Consider the following 27,469-nt stretch of genomic DNA (forward strand, 5'->3'; position numbering starts at 1 on the left):
AGCGATTCCCGCGCATTATTTTATTTTTTTATTTTATTTTATTTAACCTTTATTTAACCAGGAGAAGTTTCATTGAGATTAAAAATCTCTTTTACAAGAGAGTCCTGGCCAAGACAGGCAGCAGCTCAATTCCACAGTTACAGACAATAATTTAAAAACAACAGAGAACATATAATAATAATAATAATCTTATTTATATAGCACATTTTTAGTCAACTTGCATTGACCCCAAAGTGCTTCACATAATTACATTACATTTACACACAGGCAAAGGTGGGTGAAGTGTCTTGCCCCAAGGACACAACGACAGTATGCACTCCAAGCGGGATTCGAACCAGCTACCTTCCGGTCGCCAGCCGAACATTTAGCCCATTGTGCCATCTGTCGTCCCGATAGATAGAGTCACAGTCAGAACATCATCAAACAAAGCATGTACAGACAGAAGAGCTCGCTTCAACATAATTAAGAAGGGATTTAAATCTGTTTATAGAAACCAGCTCCTTAAGTTTCAGTTCATTCTGCAGCTGGTTCCATGCGAAGGAAGCAGCATAACTAAATGCCCTTTTCCTCAGTTCTGTACGGACTTTAGGTACAGTTAGTAAGAACAAGTCCTCAGAGCGGAGCTGATAAGTTCCTGTGCTTTTTCGAATTACATACTTCTGCAGGTATGAAGGAAGAACCCACTAGCGACAATTTTTACATTTACCAAGCCAATTAACCTACAAACCTGTACATCTTTGGCGTGTGGGAGGAAACGGAAGATCTCGAAGAAAACCCACGCAGGTCATGTGGAGAACGTACGAACTCCGTACCGACAGCACCCCTTAGTCGGGATCGAACCCGGGTCTCTGTCGCTGCATTCGCTGTAAGGCAGCAACTCTACCGCTGTGCCACCGTGACTGCCCTATTTACTGTTGTAATAATTGGGCCATCTGACAAAACAACATTTAAAATTGTACTGACTAATGTTTTACTTCAGAGTAATCTAATCTAGAATTCCACACTTGGCTTCCTCCATATATAACATGTACACAATTCCTCAATAAATGTACTGTTGTAACACTGTACCTAACTGGATTGTTTTCCAAAGCATTAAAAACTTTGTAACAAAACTTGTGTCCCATTAGCATTCTCCTCCCCATAATTTGAAGTACAGGCACCTACTAATTTATGGGTTTGCTCTGTGTGATGTTTCTTTCCCCCTCAATTGGATGTGTGGTGGAAATGGCATGATATACAAGGAAACAAGGCACTAAAATGTTGGGGGGGGGGGGGGGGGGGGGGGGTAACATACAACTGAAAACCTTTGCTCTTTAGCTGCAAAGTCGTGAATTCCTAGAATCTTTTTTCTGTTGGTGTGGAGAAGAAACCTATTCTGAAACGGGTATTTGCTTCAATTCTAGAAGAATGTTGATGAACTTTAAAATTGTACTGACTAATGTTTTACTTCAGAGTAATCTAATCTAGTTTTGTTCTAATCTAGTTTTGTTGTAATCTAATCTAGTTAATCTAGTCATGTCCTCTTTTCAAACAAGAGGACATGACTTCAGAATTAAGGGACAGAAGTTTAGGGGTAATATGAGGGGGAACTTCTTTACTCAGAGAGTGGTAGCAGTGTGGAATGAGCTTCCAGTGGAAGTGGTGGAGGCAGGTTCATTGGTATCATTTAAAAATAAATTGGATAGGCATATGGATGAGAAGGGAATGGAGGGTTATGGTATGAGTGCAGGCAGGTGGGACTAAGGGGAAAAAAAAGTTGTTCGACACGGACTTGTAGGGCCGAGATGGCCTGTTTCCGTGCTGTAATTGTTATATGGTTATATGGTTAACTTTGAGTTCAAGGGTTAGATTTGTGAAACTGTTCCACTGGCTGTTGAACAGCACAGGAGTTGTGGTATTTTTGCTGCATTTCATTGAGATTCAATTACGTTTGTTTCTCTCAGATAGTTCTGGCGGTATATCTGATTTCCATTCAGTCTTCCTGAATAAATATGATCCCAAATAGGCAATAGCACCTTGCTTTTATTGCCATTTTGTATTTCTCGACCGGTTTGGAGTGGAAAATTGCTTGGCCAGCCCTAATGAACTTGAGATGATGATAAAGTGTATTTTGTCCATGAATATCTGTGGTTTCATTTGTAAGATGGACGGAAACTTTCATCAGCAGCCTGTGCACCCCCTCCTTAAAACCTGCTTGCATAAACCTTGTATTGGTAATATTCAGTGTGATTCAAGTCAAGTCAAGTCAAGTTTATTTGTCACATGCACATACGAGATGTGCAGTGAAATGAAAGTGGCAATGCTCGCGGACTTTTGTGCAAAAGACAACCAACAAAACAACCAAACAAATTATAAACACAATCATAACACACATATACTTTTACATACTAAATAATGGAAGGAAAAAACGTTCAGTAGAGTTAGTCCCTGGTGAGAGAGGCGTTTACAGTCCGAATTGCCTCTGGGAAGAAACTCCTTCTCAACCTCTCCGTTCTCACCGCATGGCAACGGAGCGGATCCATTCAAGTGAAAGGATGTTTTTTGGCAGTCGGGCAACGTCTGGGTGGGTGGGGGAAGGGAGAGGAATGGGCAGAAGGCATTTCCGGTCAGGAGCCTTCTACAGTTTGATTCAATCAGCCTGAAGAAGGGTCGTGACCCAAAATGTCATCAGTTCATCCCCACCACAGATGCTACTTATTGACCTGCTGTTTTCATCCAACACTTGTGTTTTGCTGAAGACTCCATGTTTCTTGTGTCTCCAAATTGTTGAATTTTTGTTTTCCCCTTTCAGGCATTTAGAGCATGAATGATTGTTGACCTTCCAATCAAAACTAAGGCAATTTTACTTTTTGTTACACAGCTCCAATTTTCAGAGCCACTGCAGCTCAAATGGACTCAGCCTCATCAGTGCTAGCTCGGAACAGGACAACCCTTCAACAAGTGGTTGTAGGTAGGTGTCACATTCCCCAGTCCCTATCCTCACTAACCGTCCAGTTGTAACGTTTCAAGCTAACTGTGCTCTTCAAAGTGATAAAACATGTTCCCGTTTTTGATTGCAAGGTTTTAGCTTTTGTTGGTAGGGTGCACTAAATTTTCAAAATATAAAGTTCCTTCTAATCCACTCATCATTTGCTTTGAACCAATTTCTTGAAAAATCTTTCCTTGCTCCCCGTGCTCTCTGCTTCCTACACTCTCCCTGCCAGGTAAGGTCATTCCCACCACCTTTTCCACACGCTTCCATCTTCATCCTGGGGGAATTCCAATCATCGGAAGCTGGATTGATCCTGTAGCCACAGGAGTTGGTTGGAGGCTGAGTGCCCGGCTCTGAGCCTCTTGCCTTCTGATACACTGAAACTTTTTCCACTACCTGCACTGCACGCCACTCCATTTGCCGAGGTTGGTGCAGCTTCCAGGTGTACTGAGGAAACCCAGCACCATCCAATAAATAGCGACCCATGATGTCTAATTCCGTGGCACCATGCCTGCAGAGTGTGCCCTTTGGGGAAATACTCTTAGAGAAGTGCTTGTGTTACTCCAGCAGCAACTCCCATACTATCAGCCGCTACAACTAGACAGGTTGAGGTGTTGGGATGGGATGCCATTATCTGCAGAAACTTTCAAAGTCGCCAACCATCCTGATTATAAATATGTTTGCTGTTCATATTCATGGGGCCTTGAACTTGTTACCAAGCAGAGTTGTGCTACTTCCTTGACTAGATGGACTGCTTCAAGAAAGCAGTCACCACTATCTTCACAACTGTAGTTGAATATTGACAATAAATGGGAATCTTGGCTGGTAATAAACTACAGAACATTAATGTTCTGCAATGTACTGTTCCTGCGGGCTTTTGGTGACTGAAGATTATATATTGAATGAAATATGAGTTTAACAAGTTTGTGGACCTGGTCTCTTGTGTATTTTTCTCCCTTCACCATGTTGCCATACCCTGTCCTAGCTCATCCTTAGATCTGGACATTGGATTAACTTTGATCAATAGCTGGTGATACGTTTGTACAGATACAAAAGTATCTTCTGTTTAAGAAGGAACTGCAGATGTTGGAAAATCGAAGGTAGACTAAAAAGCTGGAGAAACTCAGCGGGTGAGGCAACATCTATGGAGCGAAGGAAATAGACGAAGTTTCGGGTCGAGACCCTTCTTCAGACGGATGTGGGGGTGGGGGGGGTGGGAAGAAGAAAGAAAGAAAGGAAAAGTAACTTTTGCTTGTTTTCAGCAATGCATTGAAGTTAGAACTGTATCGTCACGAAGATAGGCACTATATTGATATATTACAATGACACTAGATATTTTACATGCTTTATTCCTATGTTGGATGCTATTCTTTTTATTTGCTGGCTTGACCCAATCTATTCTACAATTATGATTCATTCCTTTTATTTCAAGCAGATTATATGTGTGGGTCGAATGCCCTAAAGCAGTGGTTCCCAACGTGGGGCGTACGCCCCACAGGGGGGCAATTTGATTTTTAAGGGGGGCAATTGAGGAGGTCTGGGTCCAAATTTTCGATTTTTATTTTTTAGGATTTTCCATCAGGTAAACTTATGTAGTTTATGTTTCAGATGTTATTTTGAGTAAATAATTTTTTGGGGGGTAAAAAAGGTCTTTATTGTGTAGTTATTACAACCAAGGTATTGGTGTTTTAAGGTTCTTCAGCTGAAACTGAGTTCATTTTTTAAATGATAAGAATTATATATCACCACATGGGGGGGGCATCAGGATTTTAGAGGTGATTAGGTGGGGCATGGCCAAAAAAAGTTGGGAACCACTGCCCTAAAGAGTACAAATTCCTTCCTTGGCTTGTGTGCTATTATTTTTGTTTGCATCTCCACAGTAAAGTGGGTTAGTTCGTTCTCTAAGCAGTGCATGCAAGTTATTTACCAAGCTGATTGAGGCAGTTTAATAGCAAATTACTTTTTTTTCATTCCCCTTCCTTTGAAGAGCTTTAAGGGCCTGTCCCACTTGGCGATTTTTTCGGCGACTGGCGGCATCATTGACTGACGCATCAGGTCACCGAAAAATGCGTGGCGTGATGACATGTGACACGGTATTTTATCAAGTGTCACAACATTTTTTTGTCCCCGCTGTATTTTGAAATGTTAAATCTTTTGGCGACACTGATACGACGCTGGGAGTCGTCGAAAAAAAATCGGCAAGTGGAACAGGCCCTTTATGATTTAGATTACCTCCAATTGACCCAGGGATACAGGAGAAGAAAATACAACTATTGCTGATATGCATGCCTCATTTAATCCAAGTAAAACATTTTTTTTTTGAGTATAGGAGCCAAATAAAACATTTATCTTGAGGATTTGAGTATAGGAGCAGGGAGGTTCTACTGCAGTTGTACAGGGTCTTCGTGAGACCACACCTGGAGTATTGCGTACAGTTTTGGTCTCCTAATCTGAGGAAAGACATTCTTGCCATAGAGGGAGTACAGAGAAGGTTCACCAGACTGATTCCTGGGATGGCAGGACTTTCATATAAAGAAAGACGGGATAGACTCGGCTTGTACTCGCTAGAATTTAGAAGATTGAGGGGGGATCTTATAGAAACTTACAAAATTCTTAAGGGGTTGGACAGGCTAGATGCAGGAAGATTGTTCCTGATGTTGGGGAAGTCCAGAACAAGGGGTCACAGTTTAAGGATAAGGGGGAAATCTTTTAGGACCGAGATGAGAAAAATCATTTTTTACACAAAGAGTGGTGAATCTCTGGAACTCTCTGCCGAAGAGGGGAGTCGGGTGCACAGTTCATTTGCTATATTTAAGAAGGAGTTAGATGTGGCCCTTGTGGCTAAGGAGATCAGAGGGTATGGAGAGAAGGCAGGTACGGGATACTGAGTTGGATGATCAGCCATGATCACATTGAATGGCGGTGCAGGCTCGAAGGGCCGAATGGCCTACTCCTGCACCTATTGTCTATGTTTCTATTTAGGGAGCTGGTGTCTTTTTCTCTGTGTAATTGAGTGCTGCTAATCAATAAAAGACAATTCCATAAACTTTTGCATTTTCTCCTCAAAGTTGAGTTTGCTGAACTAAATAAGGCCAACTCAAAAGAAACCTGTGAAAAGCCATCTCTTGGGTTTCAGTTTGCTCACATTAATCCGTATGATAAATAAGTTTGTAGCTTGTGATAATGATGAACATCTGTCTTTGAAACTATTTTGAAAATGAAATTAGAGCTGTACGTTTATCTTTTTATGTTGCAGTAGCGACCAATCTGCTAAAGCAAAGACACAGAAAGAGTTGCTGAAAGCATTTACAGGCTTAAAAAAGCACTTGCCTTCTGAAAAGATGGCCAAAGGAAAATCCAGGACCCTTTCTACACTGAAGTATGCATTGCAGTGCATAAAACAAGTGCAAGGTAGGCTTCTAATACTTCTAAAGAGAATCATATTTGAAGTGGTGGGCATGAGAAAGACATTGTTATGTACATCCAATCCAGCTAGAAAAACACATTCATACGAATATTTGAAATAAGAAAACCTACTTACCTCTGACAGAAATTAGGTCATTTGGTTAAGAGGGAGAGAGTTCTTGTTTTGTGAACATTTTGAGATTTTAATTGAATTTTATCTTAAAAATAATTGCATAATATTGGCCATATTTAAATATTTGATAACCGTATCTGTCAATTAATTCTGCAGCTAATGAAGAGTACTACAAGTTCCTCATGAGTGATGACACTGAATCAAATAACTTGAACATCAACTCCTTCGCCATTGATGAAGTAGAAAATATTATTTCTGAATACACCTCAAAGAATGCTGTAAGCTGCTTTTAAAAACATGTTCTGTACATAAACTGTGTAATAGCTTTGAGCATGAAGTGTTTCATATACACACAGAGTCAAATGCAAATCCTGTCAATGGTTAACAATTCAGAGAGCCAAGCAAGTTTGAGGTTGTTCAAGATAAGTTGCCTCTTTGAAGGAGAAGAAACCAAGTTAGTTGGGTAAAGCTGCAAGTCAACAAGATTGAAAGAGAAAGATTTGCTATTATGTAGCTGTTTTCATATTCTTTTCATGACAATTCTGTGACGATTATTATTCATTTTAAACAGTCAGTGTTAATTTTGGAAACACACCAAAACAAATTTCCATAAGTGGCAGTTCTGAGGATATTTTAGTAATAGTAACTGAGGGATAAATCCTGATCAGGATACTGACTATCTCCTTGTTCTTCGCCCAAACAATGCCTTGTGATCTTTTGTGTTCACCTGATAGAGCAAACAATGCCTTGGTTTAATTTCCCACTTCAAAATGATACTTCCAAGAGGCTGTGTGTTTTCTTGTTGCCCCCATTGAGGTACATGCTTAGAACGTGCTCATAGTCCTGCAATGGGCAAAACATGATCTTATTTGAAGAGGGTTCTCTCAAATGATGGATTACTGAGATTAAAGTTCATAATTTGAATTCTGTATCGGTAGCGAGCGGAAATGCCCATGAGAGATGCAAGCAGGCAGAGTGATAAAATCCATTTAGTGTTGCATTGCAGATCAGTACAAGTTCCGAGGAAATTTTGTTCCCCTAATTGTAAAATATATTGGAACTACACACAAAATGCTGGAGTAACTCAGCGGGTCAGGCAGCATCTCTGGGGGAAAAGGAATGGGTGACATTTCAGGTTGAAACCTTTCTTGACCCGAAACGCCACCTGTTCCTTTTCTCCAGAGATGCTACCTGACCCGCTGAATTACTCCAGCATTTTGTGTCTATCTTTAGTGTAAACCAGCATCTGCAGTTCCTTCCTACACCATATATTGGAACTAACAGCATAGGATACACACTACTATGCCAATGACTTTAGTTTGTTTATAACTCGACCTTCATTTCCATATAATCAACACAGAATTCATAAATATTTAATTTTAAAAATAATAATTTTCTGTTTTTCAGGATATCTTTGCTGTTACTGTTTCCCTAATCACGGGCCAGATTGTATACATCTCTGACCAAGCCGCCTATATTCTGAACTGCAAAGATGAAGTCTTCAAAAGCAAGAAGTTCACAGAACTCCTTGCTCCACAAGATATTGGGATTTTCTACAGCTCCACAAAGCCTTCTCAACTTCCTTTGTGGAACTTGTGCCAAGCAGCTGGTGAGTGTGCATCATGATATCAGCAGATCTATTACAGGCTTTGGGTGAGATACTGTTATATAATGGTCTCCATTGAAAAGTGCTCTTCTTCTAGCAGCTATTTTGCTCATAGATTGGTGAAGTATAGCTGTCTAGTTACATAACTTTTCTAATCAATTTTCCAAATGACTCTAGATGGAAACAGTAAATTATAGATCATTTATCACTTTTTCCATGGATTAATCTTATTATCAATTGTGTCTTTGTTCTACATTCTGCCATGACTATTGGCGTATTAATTTCTCTCTGAGCTGTCTCTAATTAATTTAATTGAGCAAAGCTGTCAGCTAATTATCCATTATGACAATTCTGCCCTATTAGAAACAACAGACTTTTTCTTTCTTTCTTATTCAGTTTCCCCGCTCCCACCGTCCCCCATAAGAACATAGTTTTTTTCAACTCCCTCTCCCCCTCTCCCCCTGTTTATTTTTATAATCAGAACTTGTACTGATCTGCATTACAAGACAAAATGGATCTCAGCACTGTGCCTGCTTGCATCTCTCATGGGCATTTCAGCTAGCTACCGATATAGAATTCAAATGACGAATTTTAATCTCAGTAATCTATCATTTGAGAGAACCCTCTTCAAATATGAAGATTTTTTGCCCATTCCAGGACTATGAGCACTTAATTATATTTAAGAAGAGGGTTAAATAGGCCATTTCTCATTGAGGGGGGGGGGAGATAAGTAGGGGGTTATATGAATTTGGTGGGGAGCTCAGATTTGTGATCAATGCTTGGAGACCTAGACATCCTTACATTGAATGATCCGTGGTATGCTCAGCATCTTAACAAAGAACAAGATGCAAACCACACTGTCTTCATGTATGGCAAATTAGAAAAGGAAGGCCCTCTTCCTGGGGTGGGTATCGTTGTGGAGAAACCATGCACAGGAAGTAACTAAATTGCAGGACTGACTGTTCCATTGATTTGTTTAAAAAAAATGCAAGATTAATATGAGGGAGAAGCACTTATACCGCTAGAGTTAGATGAAGGGGAAAGGAGATGATTTTGGGGAGTATAACTTTATTGGGCTGACCAGCGCCTGTTTCTCGAGGTGATTCTAAATATTTCTGTTGCTCTTTTAACCAGTGTTTGAATTGGAGACAGCTCAGAGAGAAATTAATACGCAAATGGTCATGGCAGAATGTAGAACAAAGACACAATTGATGACACGATTCATCCATGGGAAAAGTAATAAATGGTCTATATTTTAATGTTTCCATTTAGGGTCATTTGGAAAATTGATTAGAAAAGTAATGTAACTTTGTAATTTCCAACCAGTGTAACTTCCAAAGTGACTGTTCACTTTGTTGAGGAATTAATCCTGCTTTAACAGCACTGGAGAGCCTGCTCTGTACAATCACTTGTCAGGGGACTACAAGATTTCTTCTAATCTCGTGTCTTGCTTTATCATTTTGAACCCTTGTCTCATAAGTCCTCTGCTGACGCAGGTACGTAGGCTGCTTTTGCCTACTTCAGCAATGACCATGTCCTAAATTTTCATGGTTTAGATTTCCTAATCCCAGAATAATCCCCGGGGCAATGCAATGGCATGGCGATTAGAGTTGCTACATCATGCTCCGGCAAGCTAGGGTCAACCTTGAGCTGTTTGAGTGGCGTTTACACATTCCACCTCTGAATATGTGTGTTATGATTGTGTTTATAATTTGTTTTGTTGTTTGTCTTTTGCACAAAAGTCCGCGAGCATTGCCACTTTCATTTCACTGCACATCTCGTATGTGTATGTGACAAATAAACTTGACTTGACTTGACTTGATATCAAAGATATGCTGATGATAGTTTAATGGCCAGCTGTAGATTGCCCTTATTGGGGGAAAAACCTGGTGGCCAGGGAGTTGATGGAAGGAATAAAGTGGGATTCATGTAAATGTGTGTTTAATAGTCAAGGCAGACTCAGTGGCTGAAGGACCCGTGTCCATGCTGAATGACTCTGATCAATTTTGGCATGATGGTTGCTTGCCCAAAATTGTGTACTTTTCATAACAAAGCAGGTGCCACCATGACAATTGCAACCCTATTGATCTTGCATTATGATTGTGAGTCTTTAAAATGTCTTTAAAATGATGAGAGGGATAGACAGAGTTGATGTGGACAAGCTTTTCCCTTTGAGAATAGGGAATATTCAAACAAGAGGACATGACTTCAGAATTAAGGGACAGAAGTTTAGGGGTAATATGACGGGGAACTTCTTTACGCAGAGAGTGGTAGCGGTGTGGAATGAGCTCCCAGTGGAAGTGGTGGAGGCAGGTTCGTTGGTATCATTTAAAATAAATTAGATAGGCATATGGATGAGAAGGGAATGGAGGGTTATGGTATGAGTGCAGGCAGGTGGGACTAAGGGGAAAAAAAATTGTTCGGCACGGACTTGTAGGGCCGAGATGGCCTGTTTCCGTGCTGTAATTGTTATATGGTTATATGGTTATTATGCAATTAAATCATGCTAGCATTATTTGATGACACCAGTTTAATCATTCTCATGCTTGTAAGTCGATCTACCTGTTGATTTTGTTGCGCCAGTCTCTCATTAGACAATAGGTGCAGGAGTAGAGGCCATTTGGCCCTTTGAGCCTGCACCGCCATTCAATGTGATCATGGCTGATCATCCCCAATCAGTACCCTGTTCCTGCCTTCTCCCCATATCCCCTGACTCCGCTATCTTTAAGAGCCCCATCTAGCTTGAAATTATCCAGAGAACCAGCCTCCACCGCCCTCTGAGGCAGAGAATTCCACAGACTCGCACAACTCTCTGTGTGAAAAAGTGTTTCCTCATTTCCGTTCTAAATGGCTTACCCCTTATTCTTAAACTGTGGCCCCTGTTTCTGGACTCCCCCAACATCAGGAACATGTTTCCTGCCTCTAGCGTGTCCAAGCCCTTAATGATCTTATATGTTTCAATAAGATCCCCTCTCATCCTAAACTCCAGAGTGTACAAGCCCAGCCGCTCCATTCTCTCAGCATATGACAGTCCCGCCATCCTGGGAATTAACCTAGTAAACCTACGCTGCACTCCCTCAATAGCAAGAATGTCCTTCCTCAAATGAGGGGACCAAAACTGCACACAATACTCAAGGTGTAGTCTCACTGAAGCCCTGTACATCATCTCTGCGAGCTTGCTGATGATTTTATTTCAATGGTCAAGGTTTTCTCAAGATTGCTCTTCTTAATTAGGACACGTGCACTGATTAATGTGGTGTGCTGATTCTGCATTAGAGTGAGTCTGAGGGCTGTGAGCTTTATTTATCCCACAGGAAGAGCCAAGCAGATCCAACACAGTTCATTCTTGGTGGTGAAACCCACCCCAGGAAGACTGCTTTCCCTTTCTTCCTTATCCTCCCAGAAGAAGATATGCATCACACCTTGTTTGAGCTGACCATCGCCTCCCTATCGTGTCACTCAGAATGGCGCTGTCAATGTGACAATGTCAAAGGCAACTGAAGATCCTTGGACCCAAAGTTCACGTTGAGGATGAAATGGTCTGAATATGCTTTCTTTTAGCTCCATTTGCAGAGGGAATTTTGGAGTTGGAGTCCAAGATGTGGTTTCTCACCTCCCACCTTCTCACTCGCCTCCAGTCCTTCTGTTTTTCTTCTCATTTAGAGATTATCAACCATGTGTTACTTCTAAACTTGGCAGAACCTTGTTTAGTCGTGAAGAATATACCAGAAAGATTATCACACCATTTGATAAAACTGTTACCAAATATGACAACATCATGTCTGATCGTTTTGCAGACTTTTGTCTTCACAAAAGACTCCATTAATTAATAATGTGGTGTTTAACTGTATGAGCAGATACTTAGATTTATTCTATCTCCATTAAGTGCAATTCCTTAACGTGTTACTGTTGCTGTCTTTCAGGTTCATCCCCTTTCGATTGTATGCAGGAGAAGTCCTTCTTCTGTCGGATTAGGTGAGTGCTGGGAAGGTTGGAGAGGAATGAACCAACGAGTGAAGGGGTTGTGTGGGGAAGATCGTGGTACTGGGTCCTGTACACAAGAGTATTGACCTGATCTGTATCATCACCCATCATCACCCATATAACCTGTGAGGAATTTGCTAGTACTTGGGAGCTCTGAAATGGACTAAGAATGTCCAAAACATTATGAAAATGACTGGCTCTGTAGACTTCAGAGAAAATCCCAAACCATTAAGTTGTGCAAAAAAAAAAGCATTATAAAAAAAAATGGATAGAAATTTGGAAGTACAATTGCATAATTCTGTTTTTCCAGCGCTATGCAATATGAAATCAATTTGGCCTGGAGTGAAATGCACAATTAACATTGAGTTTCCCCAGGTGTTTGCCCAGGCAACCCTGGAAGTGATTTCCCCATTGTGTCCTTGATGTAATTCCCAATGCACTGATCCTTTGGAAGCAATTCAAGTGAATGTGGACCACATTGTCCTGTGTGGGGCCAGTCCTGAGCAGACCTAGGGCTTTCAAGTGCCATGCTGGATTGGGATCCCTGTTGGATCAGTACCTGACTTTCTGTTTGTGCCCAATCAACACCTTCTCCTACCCTAGGCCCAAGCCACAATTTTGCAAGGCTCCTTTTCCTTCTAATCCTTTGGAGCCCACCACCTTCCTTTAAGATCCTTAAGAGCACTTAAGCGCTGAGTTCACATTCCTCACCTGCCATCCTTGGACCTGGCCATTCTCCCCTGTCACCACAGGATCAATCAGGAGCCAGCTAACCCTCCTATTCTAACACCTTGAACCCAACTTTCAAATCTGCTTCCAGACTGCTTGTCTGTTGCCTAAGACTCTGTGCCTTTCAGTGTACCTGAACCTCACCAGACTTGTTCATATGACAATAAACTCGATTCGACTTGACATGAAATGGGTTAATAGCATGCAGAAAGTGCGAGGACATGATTTAAGTTGTATAACAAGCCTGAGGGGAAAGGGTTGGGTGAACCAAATGCCCTCCATAATGTTTGGGACAAAGACCCATCATCTATTTATTTGCCTCTGTACTCCACAATTTAAGATTTGTAATAGAAAACATCACATGTGGTTAAAGTGCACATTTTCAGATTTTAATAAAGGCCATTTTTATACATTTTGGTTACACCATGTAGAAATTACACCAGTGTTTATACATAGTCCCCCATTTCATGGCACCATAATGTTTGCAACACAGCAATGTCATGTAAATGAAAGTAGTCATGTTTAGTATTTTGTTGCATTTCCTTTGCATGCAATGACTGCTTGAAGTCTGCGATTCATGGACATCACCAGTTGCCGGGTGTCTTCTCTGCTGATGCTCTGCCAGGCCTGTATTGCAGCCATCTTTAGCTTATGCTTGTTTTGTGGGCTAGTCCCCTTCAGTTTTCTCTTCAGCATATAAAAGACATGCTCAATTGGGTTCAGATCGGGTGATTGACTGGGCCACTCAAGAATTGACCATTTTTTAGCTTTGAAAAACTGCTTTGTTGCTTTAGCAGTATGTTTGGGATCATTGTCTTGCTGTAGAATGAACCGCCGGCCAATGAGTTTTGAAGCATTTGTTTGAACTTGAGCAGGTAGGATGTGTCTATACACTTCAGAATTCATTATGCTACTACCATCAACAGTTGTATCATCAATGAAGATAAGTGAGCCAGTACCTTCAGCAGCCATACATGCCCAGGCCATAACACCCCCACCACTGTGTTTCACAGATGAGGCGGTATGCTTTGGATCTTGGGCAGTTCCTTCTCTCTTCCATACTTTGCTCTTGCCATCACTCTGATATAAGTTAATCTTCATCTCATCTGTCCACAAGACCATTTTCCAGAACTGTGGTTGCTCTTTTAAGTACTTCTTGGCAAACTGTAACCTGGCCATCGTATTTTTGTGGCTAACCAGTGGTTTGCATCTTGCAGTGTAGCCTCTGTATTTCTGTTCATGAAGCCTTCTGCAGACAGTGGTCATTGACAAATCCACACCTGATCTGTCGGACAGGTGTTTGGGGATTTTTCTTTATTATAGAGAGAATTCTTCTGTCATCAGCTGTGGAGGTTGCCCTTGGCCCGCCAGTCCCTTTGCGATTAGTAAGCTCACCAGTGCTCTCTTTCTTCTTAAAGATGTTCCAAACAGTTTAGTAAGCCTATGGTTTGGCTGATGTCTCTAACAGTTTTATTGGTGTTTCTCAATCTCATAATGGCTTCTTTGACTTTCATTGGCACAACTTTGGTCCTCGTGTTGATAAACAGCAATAAAAGTTTCCAAAGGTGATGGAAAGGCTGGAGGAAAGACTAGGTGCTGCGAGCTCTCTAATACCTGCATTAAGGAGGCAATTAAACACACCTGAGCAATTACAAAGACCTGTGAAACCATGTGTCCCAAACATTATGGTGCTCTGAAATGGGGGGACTATGTATGAACACAGCTGTAAATTATACATGGTGAAACCAAAATGTATAAAAATGGCCTTTAATAAAATCTGACAATGTGCACTTTAACCACATTTGATTTAAAAAAAAAAATTACAAATCTCATTGTGGAGTACAGAGGCAAATAAATGATGGGTCTTTGTCCCGAACATTATGGAGGGCACTGTAGCTGCAATAGTTATATAACAAATGTGTGTGCTGTGTGTATGTATGTGGTGTTGTGAGTATGTGCCTTGTCCATGCATGTACCCATTGTTATATTGTTACTCCAAATTTGGTGATATAAAATTCAATTAATGTGTGTTCTAAAAAGTTAACACTTTAAGAAAGATTAACATTTCTACAGGGCTTTTCACAAATTCAAGACGGCCCATAGCCCTTCGAGGGCTGTGAAATGTTTCTGAATTTTAGGTGCACCTTTGATGCAGAAAATATGGTACAAATGTGTTAATTGCCGACTTCTTCAAAGTGCCGACAACTATCTGTCCAAAAAAATTAAGGGTGGCACAGTGGTGCAGTCAGTGGAGCTGCTGCCTCACAGCGCTAGAGAAACGGGTTTGATCCCGACCATGGGTACTGTTTTGTGGAGTTTGCACGTTCTCCCTGTGACCACAGGGGTTTCATGTGGATGCTTTAGATTTTCCCCCATAGCCGCAAAACATGTGGGTTCATAGGTTAAATGGCCACTGTAAATTGTCCCTAGTGTATGTAGGGAGGGAATGACAAAGTAGGGTAACGGACAACTAGTGTGAATGAATGATCAGTGGTCAGTATAGAGAGTCTAATTAGAGAAGGAGCATGGAGTAGATTCAGAGATCAGCCGTCATCGGACTAGACTCAAGAAGGGGTGTTGAAAATTGGAGGGTCAGTAGCTGGTAGCGGAGAGAAATCTGGGTGGAGATTTGGTGATCGGACTGCAAAGGGAGCAGAGAGTTGGTGCCTGAGCCAATCTTCAATATGTGATATTGATGGGTTGGGCGCGGGAGAGGATTAGATTGTACTGAGAGGTTTGTGGGTCTGAAGGCCAATGGTAACATTTGCAATCACCTTAATGGGGTTTCAGTCGGGTAAAAACGTGATGGTCACCAACCGACAGGACAATGTGGGCTCATTTCCTTCACAATCCCAAGAAGGAACATTACTTGTGAATTGTCACCCCTTGGGTTCATCTGATGCACAACTCGTAACACACCAGAATGAACACGGTGGAACAACTAGAGTGATGTGAGACTGTTTGTTGCCATAATTTCATGCCGTGCCAGTGACTGTTCACTTGTGCACTGCTGGAGCAAGTAACTATTTTCACTATTTTTGGTCTAACTCTGGACTTTACCGTCACCATCCATTTCACAGTGGAAACCAACAGCGAGATCGGAGCGCCCATTACTTTCACGTGACGCCTTTCTTACGGTGACTGAAGACGACTTATCTTACAAAGGTTCGGGGATATGAAGGTGATTATGATCAAGACGATGACCAACACTATGCTGCCTGATCTGCTTGCTGAAACAGGGTGCATTCGGGATATGAAGGTTTTTTTCCCCTTTATGATCAACAAAATTATTCCCTTCTCATCCATATGCCTAAGGAACCAATGAACCTGCCTCCACCACTCATTGTGTTTTCATTCCACATCGCCCCTCTGCGTAAAATCTGCAAAATACATATTCTGTCCCTTATTAAATGACCTCTAACACATCATTCAACCATTTTCTTCTGGCTATGTGTAAAACTGGAAGAACGAGTCGGATAATGAGTGATTAGAACTTTTTTTTAAATTTAAAGGCAGCCTGGACAGGCCCCTAATGCCAGGCTGACAGCATATACTCTTCACAGAGTACAATATTTGTTAGAAGCTAACGTACACAAAGTGCTGGAGCAACTCGGCAGGTCAGGCAACATCTCTGGAGAACATGGAAAGGTGACGTCCTGAGTTGAGACCCTTCGTCCCGAAAAGTCAACTATCCAGAGATGCTGCCGGACCTGCCGAGTTGCTCCAGCACTTTGTGTCCATTTGTGTAACAACTAGCATTTGCAGTTCTTGTGCATTTATTTATATGTAAAACCAAATTGATAGTTATTAATATATTGCAATTCTAAGAAGCTGTATGACCTGGTTCAAAGTATAACACACAGTTTGTAGTTGACTACATTGAATGTGAGAATTGGCTCTGCACATTATGCTTTGGAGTTTTTAAATCAATAGATGCCATTGCAAAGATCCAAGGCTTATTTAACCGATTAAACGGGAACGTTTTATTTGACAGCGCATTTTTTAAATGGTTTCATTTTGTTTTATGTTGTTTTACCAGCACCAAAGATTCCCCATGATAAGAGGGTTTTTACCACCACTCATTCACCTAGCTGTGTGTTCCAGGATGTTGAAGAGAGGTATGTGGAGAACTAAGTGTTTTCGCAGCAATGGTGGAAAGAAACAATTTGTTTTTAATCTAAATTGTATTAAACCTTGTATCAAATTAAATTCCAAATAAAATTACCATTCTCGAAACATGAACAAAATTGTTTTAAAAGCTAGGTTTCACCCGCTACTGGGCAATTGATATATACATAAATTCAGTTAAATGTTTCAGTTAGTAAGTTTTGGGTAGCAGTTCTGTTAGTTTCTTGTATTTAACTTTATTTTTTAAACTGCCTTGCATTTGACTCAATGCATTTTTAATATCATATTGTAAATTGCATTGTGCAGATTATTGGATCATTCCATTTTCTTTCTCAGGGCTGTTCCTCTATTGGGCTATTTGCCTCAGGATCTGATAGGAATGCCCGTAATGATGCATCTACACCCTGATGATCAACCTCTCATGCTAAGCATTCATAAAAAAAGTGAGTTTGTAGATGCAATATTTGATTATTATTATCATGCATCTGATGTTGGTCATTTTTTCCAGCATGGATAACTGGGTCAGGTAGATTAGATTAGATTCCTTTATTGTCATTCAGACCTTTTGGTCGTGAACGAAATTATGTTGCCTGCAGTCATACACAGAACCAATTAAAACAAAACATACAATAAACACAAATTAAACATCCACCACAGTGAGTTCACCAAGCACATCCTCACTGTGATGGAGGCAAAGTCTTAGTCTCCGTCTCTTCCCTCCTTGTTCTCCCTCTGCGCTGAGGCGATCGATTCAGGCGGGAGATGCCGCCCTCCAGTCCAGCGGACCTCCGTGGTGATGTCGCCGCCGCCGAAAGCCGGAACGCTGTCTCCGCTCCGAGACGGCCCGCCACAGCATCAGCTCCGGGCCGCCCCCAGCTCCGGGTCCCACAGTCTCCGCTCCGGGCCGCTGCCCCAGCTCCGGGTCCCGCAGTCTCGGCTCCGAGCCCCGCTGCATCTGCCCCAGGCCGCCGCCGAAGCCAGAACGCCGCACCAGCAAGTCGGGCCACCGCTGCCTTAGCCCCGAAGACGGCCAGCTTCTCGTTGGTGAGTCCTGGCTGGCTCTGCCTCCAGAGCCTCGGGGTCAGTCGCAGGTTGGAGGCCGCCAGCTCCGCCATTAGGCCTCAGCGCAGACAGAGGCAGAGAAGGGGGATACGACACGAAAAAGTCCCATTCCCCCGAAGGAAGAGACAGAGAACATGTTTCACCCCCCCTCTAACACACCCAACAAACTAAAACTTAACCAAAACAAGACAAAAAAAAACAACAGAAAAAAGTAAAGACAGACGGACTGCAGGCGAGCCGCAGCTGTTAACAGCGCCGACACTTCCGGAAGTAGCATCTCTAGAGGAAAAAGGATGGGTGATGTTTCAGATTGGGAACTTTCTTCAGACATAGATAACTGCTACTTGGTTTATTTTAGTTTCTTGTGAAGTGTTTAATTTTTATTCTTTCAGTACTGAAAAATGCTGGGCAACCTGTTGAACATTCGCCAGTCCGTTTCTGCACACAAAATGGTGAATACATCACAATAGACACCAGTTGGTCCAGTTTTGTCAATCCCTGGAGCAGAAAAGTATCCTTCATTATCGGAAGACACAAAGTCCGAAGGTAAGTGCTTTGGATTTTTATCACGAAGATTGAAGAATTAAGACATTTTGCAGCAAAGTAGAATTGTATCGAGCAGTTACTGATTTGATGTTGTGGTATTTTTTCAGTGTCTTGTTAATATCATTTTTAACTGAGATGTGAACAGGGATTGTTTAAAGGGAAAAGATGTAGCAAGGATGTGCAGAACTAAGGGTGTAAATGTAGAAGGAAAAATGGTGTCTTACAATTATGAATTATTTTAAATACTTTTAATTAATCAGGGTGACGGCAGGGGCTGAAATGATGAAGTGATTATTTTGTGAATCCAGTCGCTCTGAATACAGTTACTGCCCCAGTATTCAAAAAACAATATTGGAACTATTATTATGAATATTTGCCTGTCCAATAATGGGCCATAGCAACATAATCATTGAAATTGTGCATATTCAAAATCGCATATTAAATGATAGATGTAAAATGGGTACTCAGTCTTGTATCTCCCCTTCAACTTATGATATGTAGAGGTCCTTTGAATGAAGATGTGTTTGCTGCTCCGGGCTGTAGTGAATTGAAGGCATTTCATCCTGAAATCCAGACCATCACTGAGCAGATTCAACAGCTCTTGCTGCAGGTAAAACTAATTCACATTGATGAGTGTTTTCAGGTTGACATGCAATTTGTGTCCAGTGCTTGTGTTCAGTGCTTTAAATTCTATTAAGACTGTTATGCTTTCTTATTTTAGCCAGTTTACAATAAGCGTTCCAGTGGGTATGGAAGTTTGGTCAGTAGTGGATCCCATGCACAGATCATCAGTGTTGCCTCTTCCATTGATACTAATGGCAACATCAATGAAGAGAGACAACTGTACAAACCTGTAAGTCGTCTCTTCCATAAGCTAATTCATGCAAACAAATATGTTGATTATCATGCATAAATCAGGGGTTATGCTCCTAGAAATGTTTGATATCGCAGCTTAATGTGAGGCTGCACCTACGCAGACATCAGAAATGAAAGTTGAAAAAAAAATTGTGCGTTTATTTTTATTGCATATAAATCTCGTTAGAGTAATTTTTATTCTGTATTCCAGATTTTATGGGTCTCTATTTTAGTTTAGTTAGGATATATGGTCCTTAAATTTGTCATTTCAATTCTCCAAACTGCAGTATCATGGGGCTTTGTATTCATTTCGTATTTGTTCTGTAGGAATTTTATTTATTTATTGATCTTTAATGATTATTAATTAATGCTTATAATCAGACAATGACATGTAGGTGACGTTATTCATTGCTAAGCCTGAAATTGTTGCTCTTAAAACAAGTAGAAAGAGCCAATTAAATGAATTTAGCTTTGTAGACAAATAAATATTTGCACTTTGTAAAACTCTTAAGAATTGCAAAGATGTCTGATCGTGAGCCATAGTGGATTTGCATTTGTATAGCGCCTTTTGGTGATCTGCAGAAATTCTGAATTACTTTGAAATCAATTAAATTATTTTTAACGTGATGTATTGCAGGAAATGTGTATTGTAGGAGAAGATGGCAGTTAGCTTTGGACAAAAGTGGCAGTGAGAAACGTATGGAAATAATCTATTTTAGTGACGTTGACTGAGCCAAACAATGTCTGGACACCTGCGCTATTCTTCGATAAATGCAAGGAATTGTTTGCCAAGATACATCGTTTTGCCTTTCCATGGGTATTTATATTGAGATGGGCTCAATTTAAATGCCCATGGAAAGATATCTTTTGACTGTGAAGCTCTCCCTTACTAATGTATGGAAATGTTGTTTTAGATTACGTTAAAGGGTGGCACTTCGTTTAGTGAACATTTGGCTTTGAGACTCCAATGATACCACTGAAACAAGTTTGTTAGCTCCCATATAGAAAATGGAGCACTGGAGCTACTCATATTTTCATCTACTCTTTGAATGCAGTTGAAAATACTGCTTTAACAATTTTCTGCCACCATTAGTTCATTCAGCAGTTGGCACTAGTACATCCTGAATTCTCGATCTAGTTTTGTTGTGTCTCAAAAGCAGAATCTGCTCTTGAGCAGTCAGTAATTTTGGGAGGAATTCATTAACCTTTAGTCCCATGTCTTTTTCTTTCAGACGGTGGTTTGGAAAACTGGTAAAGATGCCCACACAGAAAGAATTCGAGGACTGACAGAATTCAACAAAATAAAGAGGGAATCAAAGTGTAGACACAAAACTGGTAAATAGACTTGATTATTTTGCAGTCATTATCTAGGCATGTACATAAATAGTTTAAACACATTCTGAGTGACAAGCACCTCGAGTCCAAGAATGACATTTTCCATTACAGCTTGTGCTTGTTTCATTCACTATTATTCTGTAAATATGGACCGGGTGTAGTCATTTGGGGTTACACAGAAAACATCAATGAAAGGAACAATGGAAATACTTTGGGACTACAATTTGACTTGAATATGTATACTTTTTTCAATATTCAGCCCCTACCATTTTTGAGAACCAACTTCACACAAGAATAAGATGAAGGGAAGGTACACAAAAAAGCTGGAGAAACTCAGCGGGTGCAGCAGCATCTATGGAGCGAAGGAAATAGGCAACGTTTCGTCCCGAAACGTTGCCTATTTCCTTCGCTCCATAGATGCTGTTGCACCTGCTGAGTTTCTCCAGCTTTTATGTGTACCTTCGATTCTCCAGCATCTGCAGTTCCTTCTTAAACAATAAGATGAAGGGAGTCTGGCTGTAATACATCTAGCTTCATTTTGACTGAAGTATTTGAAGGAACAGCCAATTTAATTAAATAGGATCTGTTTGTTTTTTTTAATTAAGAGAAAACTAACAAAAGACTTGATCTCTCCTTATTTCAGAATTTTACACTACGTATTTGTTTAAATAAAAGCATTGGTAGGGTTTATGGGTTAACCATATAACCATATAAGTTAGTAAACCAATGCATGTCATTCTAAAAGTGGATGTTCGCCTTAAACCTAGGAACCATATTTCAGTAAAGTGCCTCTGCCGTTGGATTATCTGAAATTTACCTGTTTTTTGTTGGGTTTTTTTGTATTTTGATCCTCAACTCATCATAAATGGTTGAATCAACTGTGAGTCCAGTGGTAGAAAACAAGCAGCTCGTTTGGATAAGTCTGCTGTCATAACAGGAGCTGTACCACAATCCACATTTTCATTGAACTCTAGTTCCGCTGTGATCTAAAGCATTAGCTTTTAAAACACAAACTCTGCATCTTTTCCAAGTGTGTGCGCACATCATAAAGCCTAAAACAGAAACTCTGAAAGTATTTCAATATTTTGCTGCATTTGTACTGCCTGTGACAATGGTTAAACACACAAAAAAAACTTGTTTGGAGAAGGGATTTTAGTTCAAATTGTAGATGTTATGTCATTTAGTTTTTAATCTCTTGCAGCTGAGAAACTGTCTGCCTTTTTTGTACTCCATGTAGAAACATAGAAACATAGAATTTAGGTGCAGGAGTAGGCCATTCGGCCCTTCGAGCCTGCACCGCCATTCAATATGATCATGGCTGATCATCCAACTCGGTATCCCGTACCTGCCTTCTCTCCATACCCTCTGATCCCCCTAGCCACAAGGGCCACATCTAACTCCCTCTTAAATATAGCCAATGAACTGGCCTCAACTACCCTCTGCGGCAGAGAGTTCCAGAGATTCACCACTCTCTGTGTGAAAAAAGTTCTTCTCATCTCGGTTTTAAAGGATTTCCCCCTTATCCTTAAGCTGTGCGGGAATCTTTCTGGACAATAATCCATTTTAGCTGTAATCCTGTTTCAAAACCATTGGAAGTTACATATTATACACGCCTTGTTCTCATTGTAGAAGGGCATATATTTTGCAGGAACACAAAAAGAGACAAGTAAACAGATTAAAGGTGTTAAAGCCAGCCCATCCAAGGGTAGTGCTGGAAAGAACATACTCATGGATGGACCAAGATGTGAGGAACATTCTGGATATTGCTATCAGCAAATCAATTGTCTGGATAGTGTCATAAGGTGAGTGGCACTCTGGACCTGAACAAATGTATTTACCATAACATTTAGATTTGGATATCCTCTGCTATTTAAGTATAAAAAATGCACGCCATCTTTTACATCCAAGGTTTATTGTTTTACCTGAACAAAGTCACGTTCGACAGTGATGCACACTTTCAATGCCACACTGAAGCATCAACTATGTTCAGAAGTTAGCCTGATGGCCTTCTGAGTCGAGTGAGGCTACACCATTGCCACATTGACCCTGTTGACTTGCAAGATCAGAAAATATTTGCTTCATCACTAATGTTTAAAACACACGTACACACTTTTGTCTTGTGCCCCTTTGTAGATACACCAGAATACTGCTTTAAAGTTGAGGGAAAAGTGATTAAATAATGTGTAGAATTAGTCTGTTTCTCTCTTTTCTGCCACCTCATTGAATTTTGTTTCTTTGGCATTTTTGCAGATATCTGGATAGCTACAATATTCCGTGGACTACAAAACGGAAGTGTGGTTCTTCATCGCCATCGGATGACGACAAACAAAAACTTGATATGGTGAATGATTCGAAAGGTATTTAATGCTAGTGCTGTATTTACCAAATCCGAAATTGAAGTGTTTAGTTTTGTTAAAAAATTAGCGACCAAGCTACAGAATGTGCGGAACATCTGACTTGATTCACAGATTTAATCACCATGAGGTTTCTGAGGCTTATTAGCCTATCTTTATAGATTTAAAAACAAACCCAGATGCTAGAGACAAAAATGTTGGAGGTCACAGAATGTCACGCAACATCTCTGAAGAAAGAAACAATTATTATTCCAGTTCTGATCAAGATCTGTAAAATGAAGTCTATTTCTATCTCCAAGGATGCTGCCTGATTTATTAAATATTTCCATGTTTTAGTTTTGTATATTTTTTTTTTTGCCCAACATTTCTTAGTCATTTAGTAACCACTGAGTGTGTATCGAGAGTATGTTTCACAAAGTCATCCATCGGAGGTAAAGTGTAAATGCGAGTATTTGACCTGCGGAACTGCTTTCCTTGTAGCTCCATTAAAGTCTGCAAAGAAGATGCCTTCTGGAGCGGTTGTTGGCACACTGCTGGCACCACGCGCCTTGCGAAGGAAGGCAGCGAGCGTCATCAGTCGAGGAAGTTACAGCAGCACCATTGTTCATGTGGGAGACAAGAAAACGCAGGCAGATGCAGGTACAACAATTCACCTTCTAAAAGAATAGAATAGAATAGAATAGTTTCTTTATTGTCATTGTAACATGAACCATGTACAACGAAATTTAAAATGTCAGCCAGTCAGTGCAGCGTTCAAACATTTCTAAAAGCTAACGATACATACAAGGTAAAATATTAAAGATAAACAACTAAATAAATATCACGAACAAAGCACGCATAAACACCCAACCCTCCATCCTTCTGTCGATTTCACAGTGTACCAGTCCCTTAGTCTGTATCGCCCCTGCGTTCCTTGGCGGCTACATTTAGTGCTTTTATAGCAGTGGGGTAAAAACTGTTTTTTAGTCTATTTGTCCTTGTCCTTGTAGATCTGTACCGTCTGCCTGACGGCAACAGTTCAAACAGGGAGTGTCCGGGGTGGGAAATGTCCTTTATGATATTCTGGGATTTTTTGGTGCAGCGGGAACTGTGTAAGTCCTCCAAGGTAAGGAGAGGGCAGCCGACAATCCTCTGGGCGTTGTCAATGGCCCTCTGGAGCGCTTTCCTCTGAGCCGCTGTACAGCTGGTGTACCACACGCAAACACAGTATGTTAGTATGCTCTCAATGGAGCACCGATAAAAGGACAGCAGCAGTCTCTGAGTGATGTTATTCTTCCTGAGCACCCTCAGGAAGTGCAGTCTCTGCTGGACCTTTTTCAGCAGCGCAGTGGTGTTCACGCTCCACGTCAGGTCCTCCTCAATATGGATTCCCAGGAAGCGGAAATCCGCCACCCTCTCTACACAGTCCCCTCTGATGGTCAGTGGTACCATGTCCGTTTTATTCTTCCTGAAGTCTATTATTACTTCCTTTGTCTTTAAGGTGTTGAGGAGCAGGTTATTTTCTTCACACGACACTGTCAGCTGCTCCACCTCATCCCGGTAGGCGTACTCGTCCCCCCCGGAGATGAGTCCCACCGCCGTAGTGTCATCCGCAAATTTGACAATGGTGTTGCTGTGGTGGGCGGGGGTGCAGTCATGTGTGTAGATGGTGTAGAGCAGGGGGCTCAGTACGCAGCCCTGTGGAGAGCCGGTACTGAGGCTGAGGGCCGTGGATGTATGATGGCCCACTCTGACTCTCTGGCTGCGACCCGACAGGAAGCTATTTATCCACGTACAGGTGGAGTGTGGAAGTCCCAAGTCCCCCAGTTTGTCCACCAGTTTGTGGGGAAGGATGGTATTAAAAGCAGAGCTGTAGTCCACAAAGAGCATCCGCACGTAGCTCCCCCGCTGCTCCAGGTGAGACAGTGCAGCATGGAGAGCTGTGGCTACAGCGTCCTCTGTAGATCTATTTGCTCTGTACGCAAACTGGTGGGGGTCAAGCTTCGGGGCAGAAGTGATGTGATATGACCCCGGACCAGTTTTTCAAAACACTTCATCACCACTGGTGTGAGTGCAACTGGCCGGTAGTCGTTGAGGCTGGAGATGTTGTTTTTTTTGGGCAAGGGGACTATGGTGGAGGACTTCAGACAGGGTGGGACAGTGGACTGGGCCAGAGACTGATTAAAGATCCTTGTAAAAGATCTCTCAAGAGGAGGTGCAAGATAATCAGTTGGTTAATACACGCACTGGAAGCATTTCTATGAAGCTTCAATGTCCTGACCTGAGCATGGGAGGAGAAGAATATTGATTTTTAGAGACCAACAAAGGCAATATTTAATAATTTCACACCACCCACAACTTTTTTTTTTTATTTTTTTTTTTAGCACACTTGACTTGGCAAAATCGTTTTGCAGTATCTCACAGGATTAAAATGTCATTAATTGTAGACCACATAAAGAGATGGTAGGGCCATTGCTCAGAAGCTTGGTCTAAAAGGTAGAGTTTGTGAATGACACAAAGTGCTGGAGTAACTCGGCAGGTCAGGCAGACATGATGAATCGGGCAGACATTCTGAGTCACTCCAGCACTTTGTGTCCTTTTGTGTATAAACCGGCATTTGCAGCTCCTTGTATCTAGATGTGGTGAACATGTTATGTTAGGAAACTTGAATGGAGGTGGAGAGTTTTAGTTCCATGGGTTAGGGCCTGAACACATGATCTTCCAACATGGAGCAATGAAGAGACACAGAGAAGCAGCAACATTAGAGAAGCGTGGATTACTGTGTGAAATATACCAGGGGAGGCTACAGGGGTGGAAACGACTCTGTGGAAGAACTAAAGTTTTAAATTAGAACTATTAGCGAGCCAGGTTCCAATGTAGATTATCAGGCATCAAGATGGTGAATGAACAGAACTTACTGTGATTTTTCAATTCAATTCAATTCAATACAATTTATTTGTCATTTGGACCCCTTGAGGTCCAAACGAAATGACGTTTCTGCAGCCATACATTACAAACAAATAGACCCAAGACACAACATAATTTACATAAACATCCATCACATCGCTGTGATGGAAGGCCAAAAAAAAAAAAAAAAAAAACCTTGTGATGGCCATTTAGTGCGATTTATGGTAAAAAAAAAAGTAAGTTCTGGAGGCATCAGTAATTTGTATTCCCCAATTGAGGTGCCCTTCTGAAGAAACAATATACACAACAACACATGTTGTACACACAACACATGTATTTGTTTCCCCACTACCAATGCCCAGGTGTGTGGTTGCTAGTTCCAGCAATGCTTCCAGGGTCAAAATCATGCCTGACCAACTCAAGCACTTGCTCATTAGGGGAATTATGATGCCATTATTGTTGATGAACTTGCCCTCGTGCAGAAAAAACACCCTCTTATGCATACAATTTTAAACTTAAAATTCTGACAGAAATCCTATTGGAAGATGGACTTGGCATTGCAGATCCAGCAGCGGACATGACATCTGCTACACTGGTCACCACAGCGTCTTCTGTGAATCCGGAGAAGGAAGCATTCAAGAAACTCGGTCTCACCAAAGAAGTTCTAGCTGCTCATACACAGAAAGAAGAGCAGATATTTCTGAGCAAGTTCAAGGAGTTGAGTAAACTAAAACCATTTGGAGCTACTTGCAAATCCTCTTTGCAATATCGGCACAAAGGATATTCAAGGGATCATGGTAAGATTTTACAAATAAGGTTTTTTTAATTAATTTTACTTGTAAGTATACAAAATGTGTTGTGGTATATGTGTGCTGTCTGGGCTGCCACATGATCATCTAGAGGCTAACAATAAGACACACACCCAGGTCTAACCACCCTGCGGTGGGCCTGCCTCGACTGAGGGCGTCTTGTGATAAAAGGCCGAAACACCCAGTGACGTTGAGGTACACAACCGAAGATGTGTCTGTCAGCAAATTCATCTGGTGGTCATCCCCAAGAATGTCAATTGTAGTGAAATCTTAGGGATTGTAACATTCAGTCCTACTAATCAATATGATAAGAGACAATTGAGGATCAATGCACCATGTTGCATTTCAGGCTAAATTTAGCATATGATCCTATGAATTATTTTTTTTTTGTTAAATTCTCATGCAGCCTTGCCTGTTATCATAGTCATTCCAGTTGCCTTCATAGAACTTTTACAAATTGTTTCTTGGACGATCTGCCAATGTCTTGTCTCTGATCGTTAAAATAAGTTTTAAATGTGGAGAATCTTAGTTTGAGCTTCAATTTTAAACAGTTAATTTCAGGAGTTGTGGGACCTGTAGCTATGTCACTCCTTTCATCAACCTTCAGCCACTTGCTTTTCAAAATAAAAATGTCCAGAATAAGGTTAGAAGCAAATGCTTACAACT

General features: G+C 41.1%; 1 protein-coding gene across 1 annotated transcript in view; it reads left to right on the top strand.

Moving 5' to 3' along the window:
• Positions 1-27,469, top strand: part of LOC129703742 (period circadian protein homolog 2-like) — a 46,141-nt gene that overhangs the window by 5,619 nt on the left and 13,053 nt on the right. Inside the window, 16 exon segments of the mRNA XM_055646432.1 lie at positions 2,861-2,950; positions 6,228-6,382; positions 6,666-6,787; positions 7,917-8,118; positions 12,039-12,090; positions 15,909-16,087; positions 16,868-16,946; positions 17,293-17,399; positions 18,411-18,564; positions 19,066-19,174; positions 19,286-19,417; positions 20,652-20,754; positions 22,403-22,556; positions 23,005-23,111; positions 23,589-23,747; positions 26,525-26,791. Of these exon segments, the coding sequence (XP_055502407.1) occupies positions 2,861-2,950; positions 6,228-6,382; positions 6,666-6,787; positions 7,917-8,118; positions 12,039-12,090; positions 15,909-16,087; positions 16,868-16,946; positions 17,293-17,399; positions 18,411-18,564; positions 19,066-19,174; positions 19,286-19,417; positions 20,652-20,754; positions 22,403-22,556; positions 23,005-23,111; positions 23,589-23,747; positions 26,525-26,791 (2,171 nt within the window).

The sequence above is a fragment of the Leucoraja erinacea genome, chromosome 14 (assembly GCF_028641065.1).
Source record: "Leucoraja erinacea ecotype New England chromosome 14, Leri_hhj_1, whole genome shotgun sequence".
Taxonomy (NCBI): domain Eukaryota; kingdom Metazoa; phylum Chordata; class Chondrichthyes; order Rajiformes; family Rajidae; genus Leucoraja; species Leucoraja erinaceus.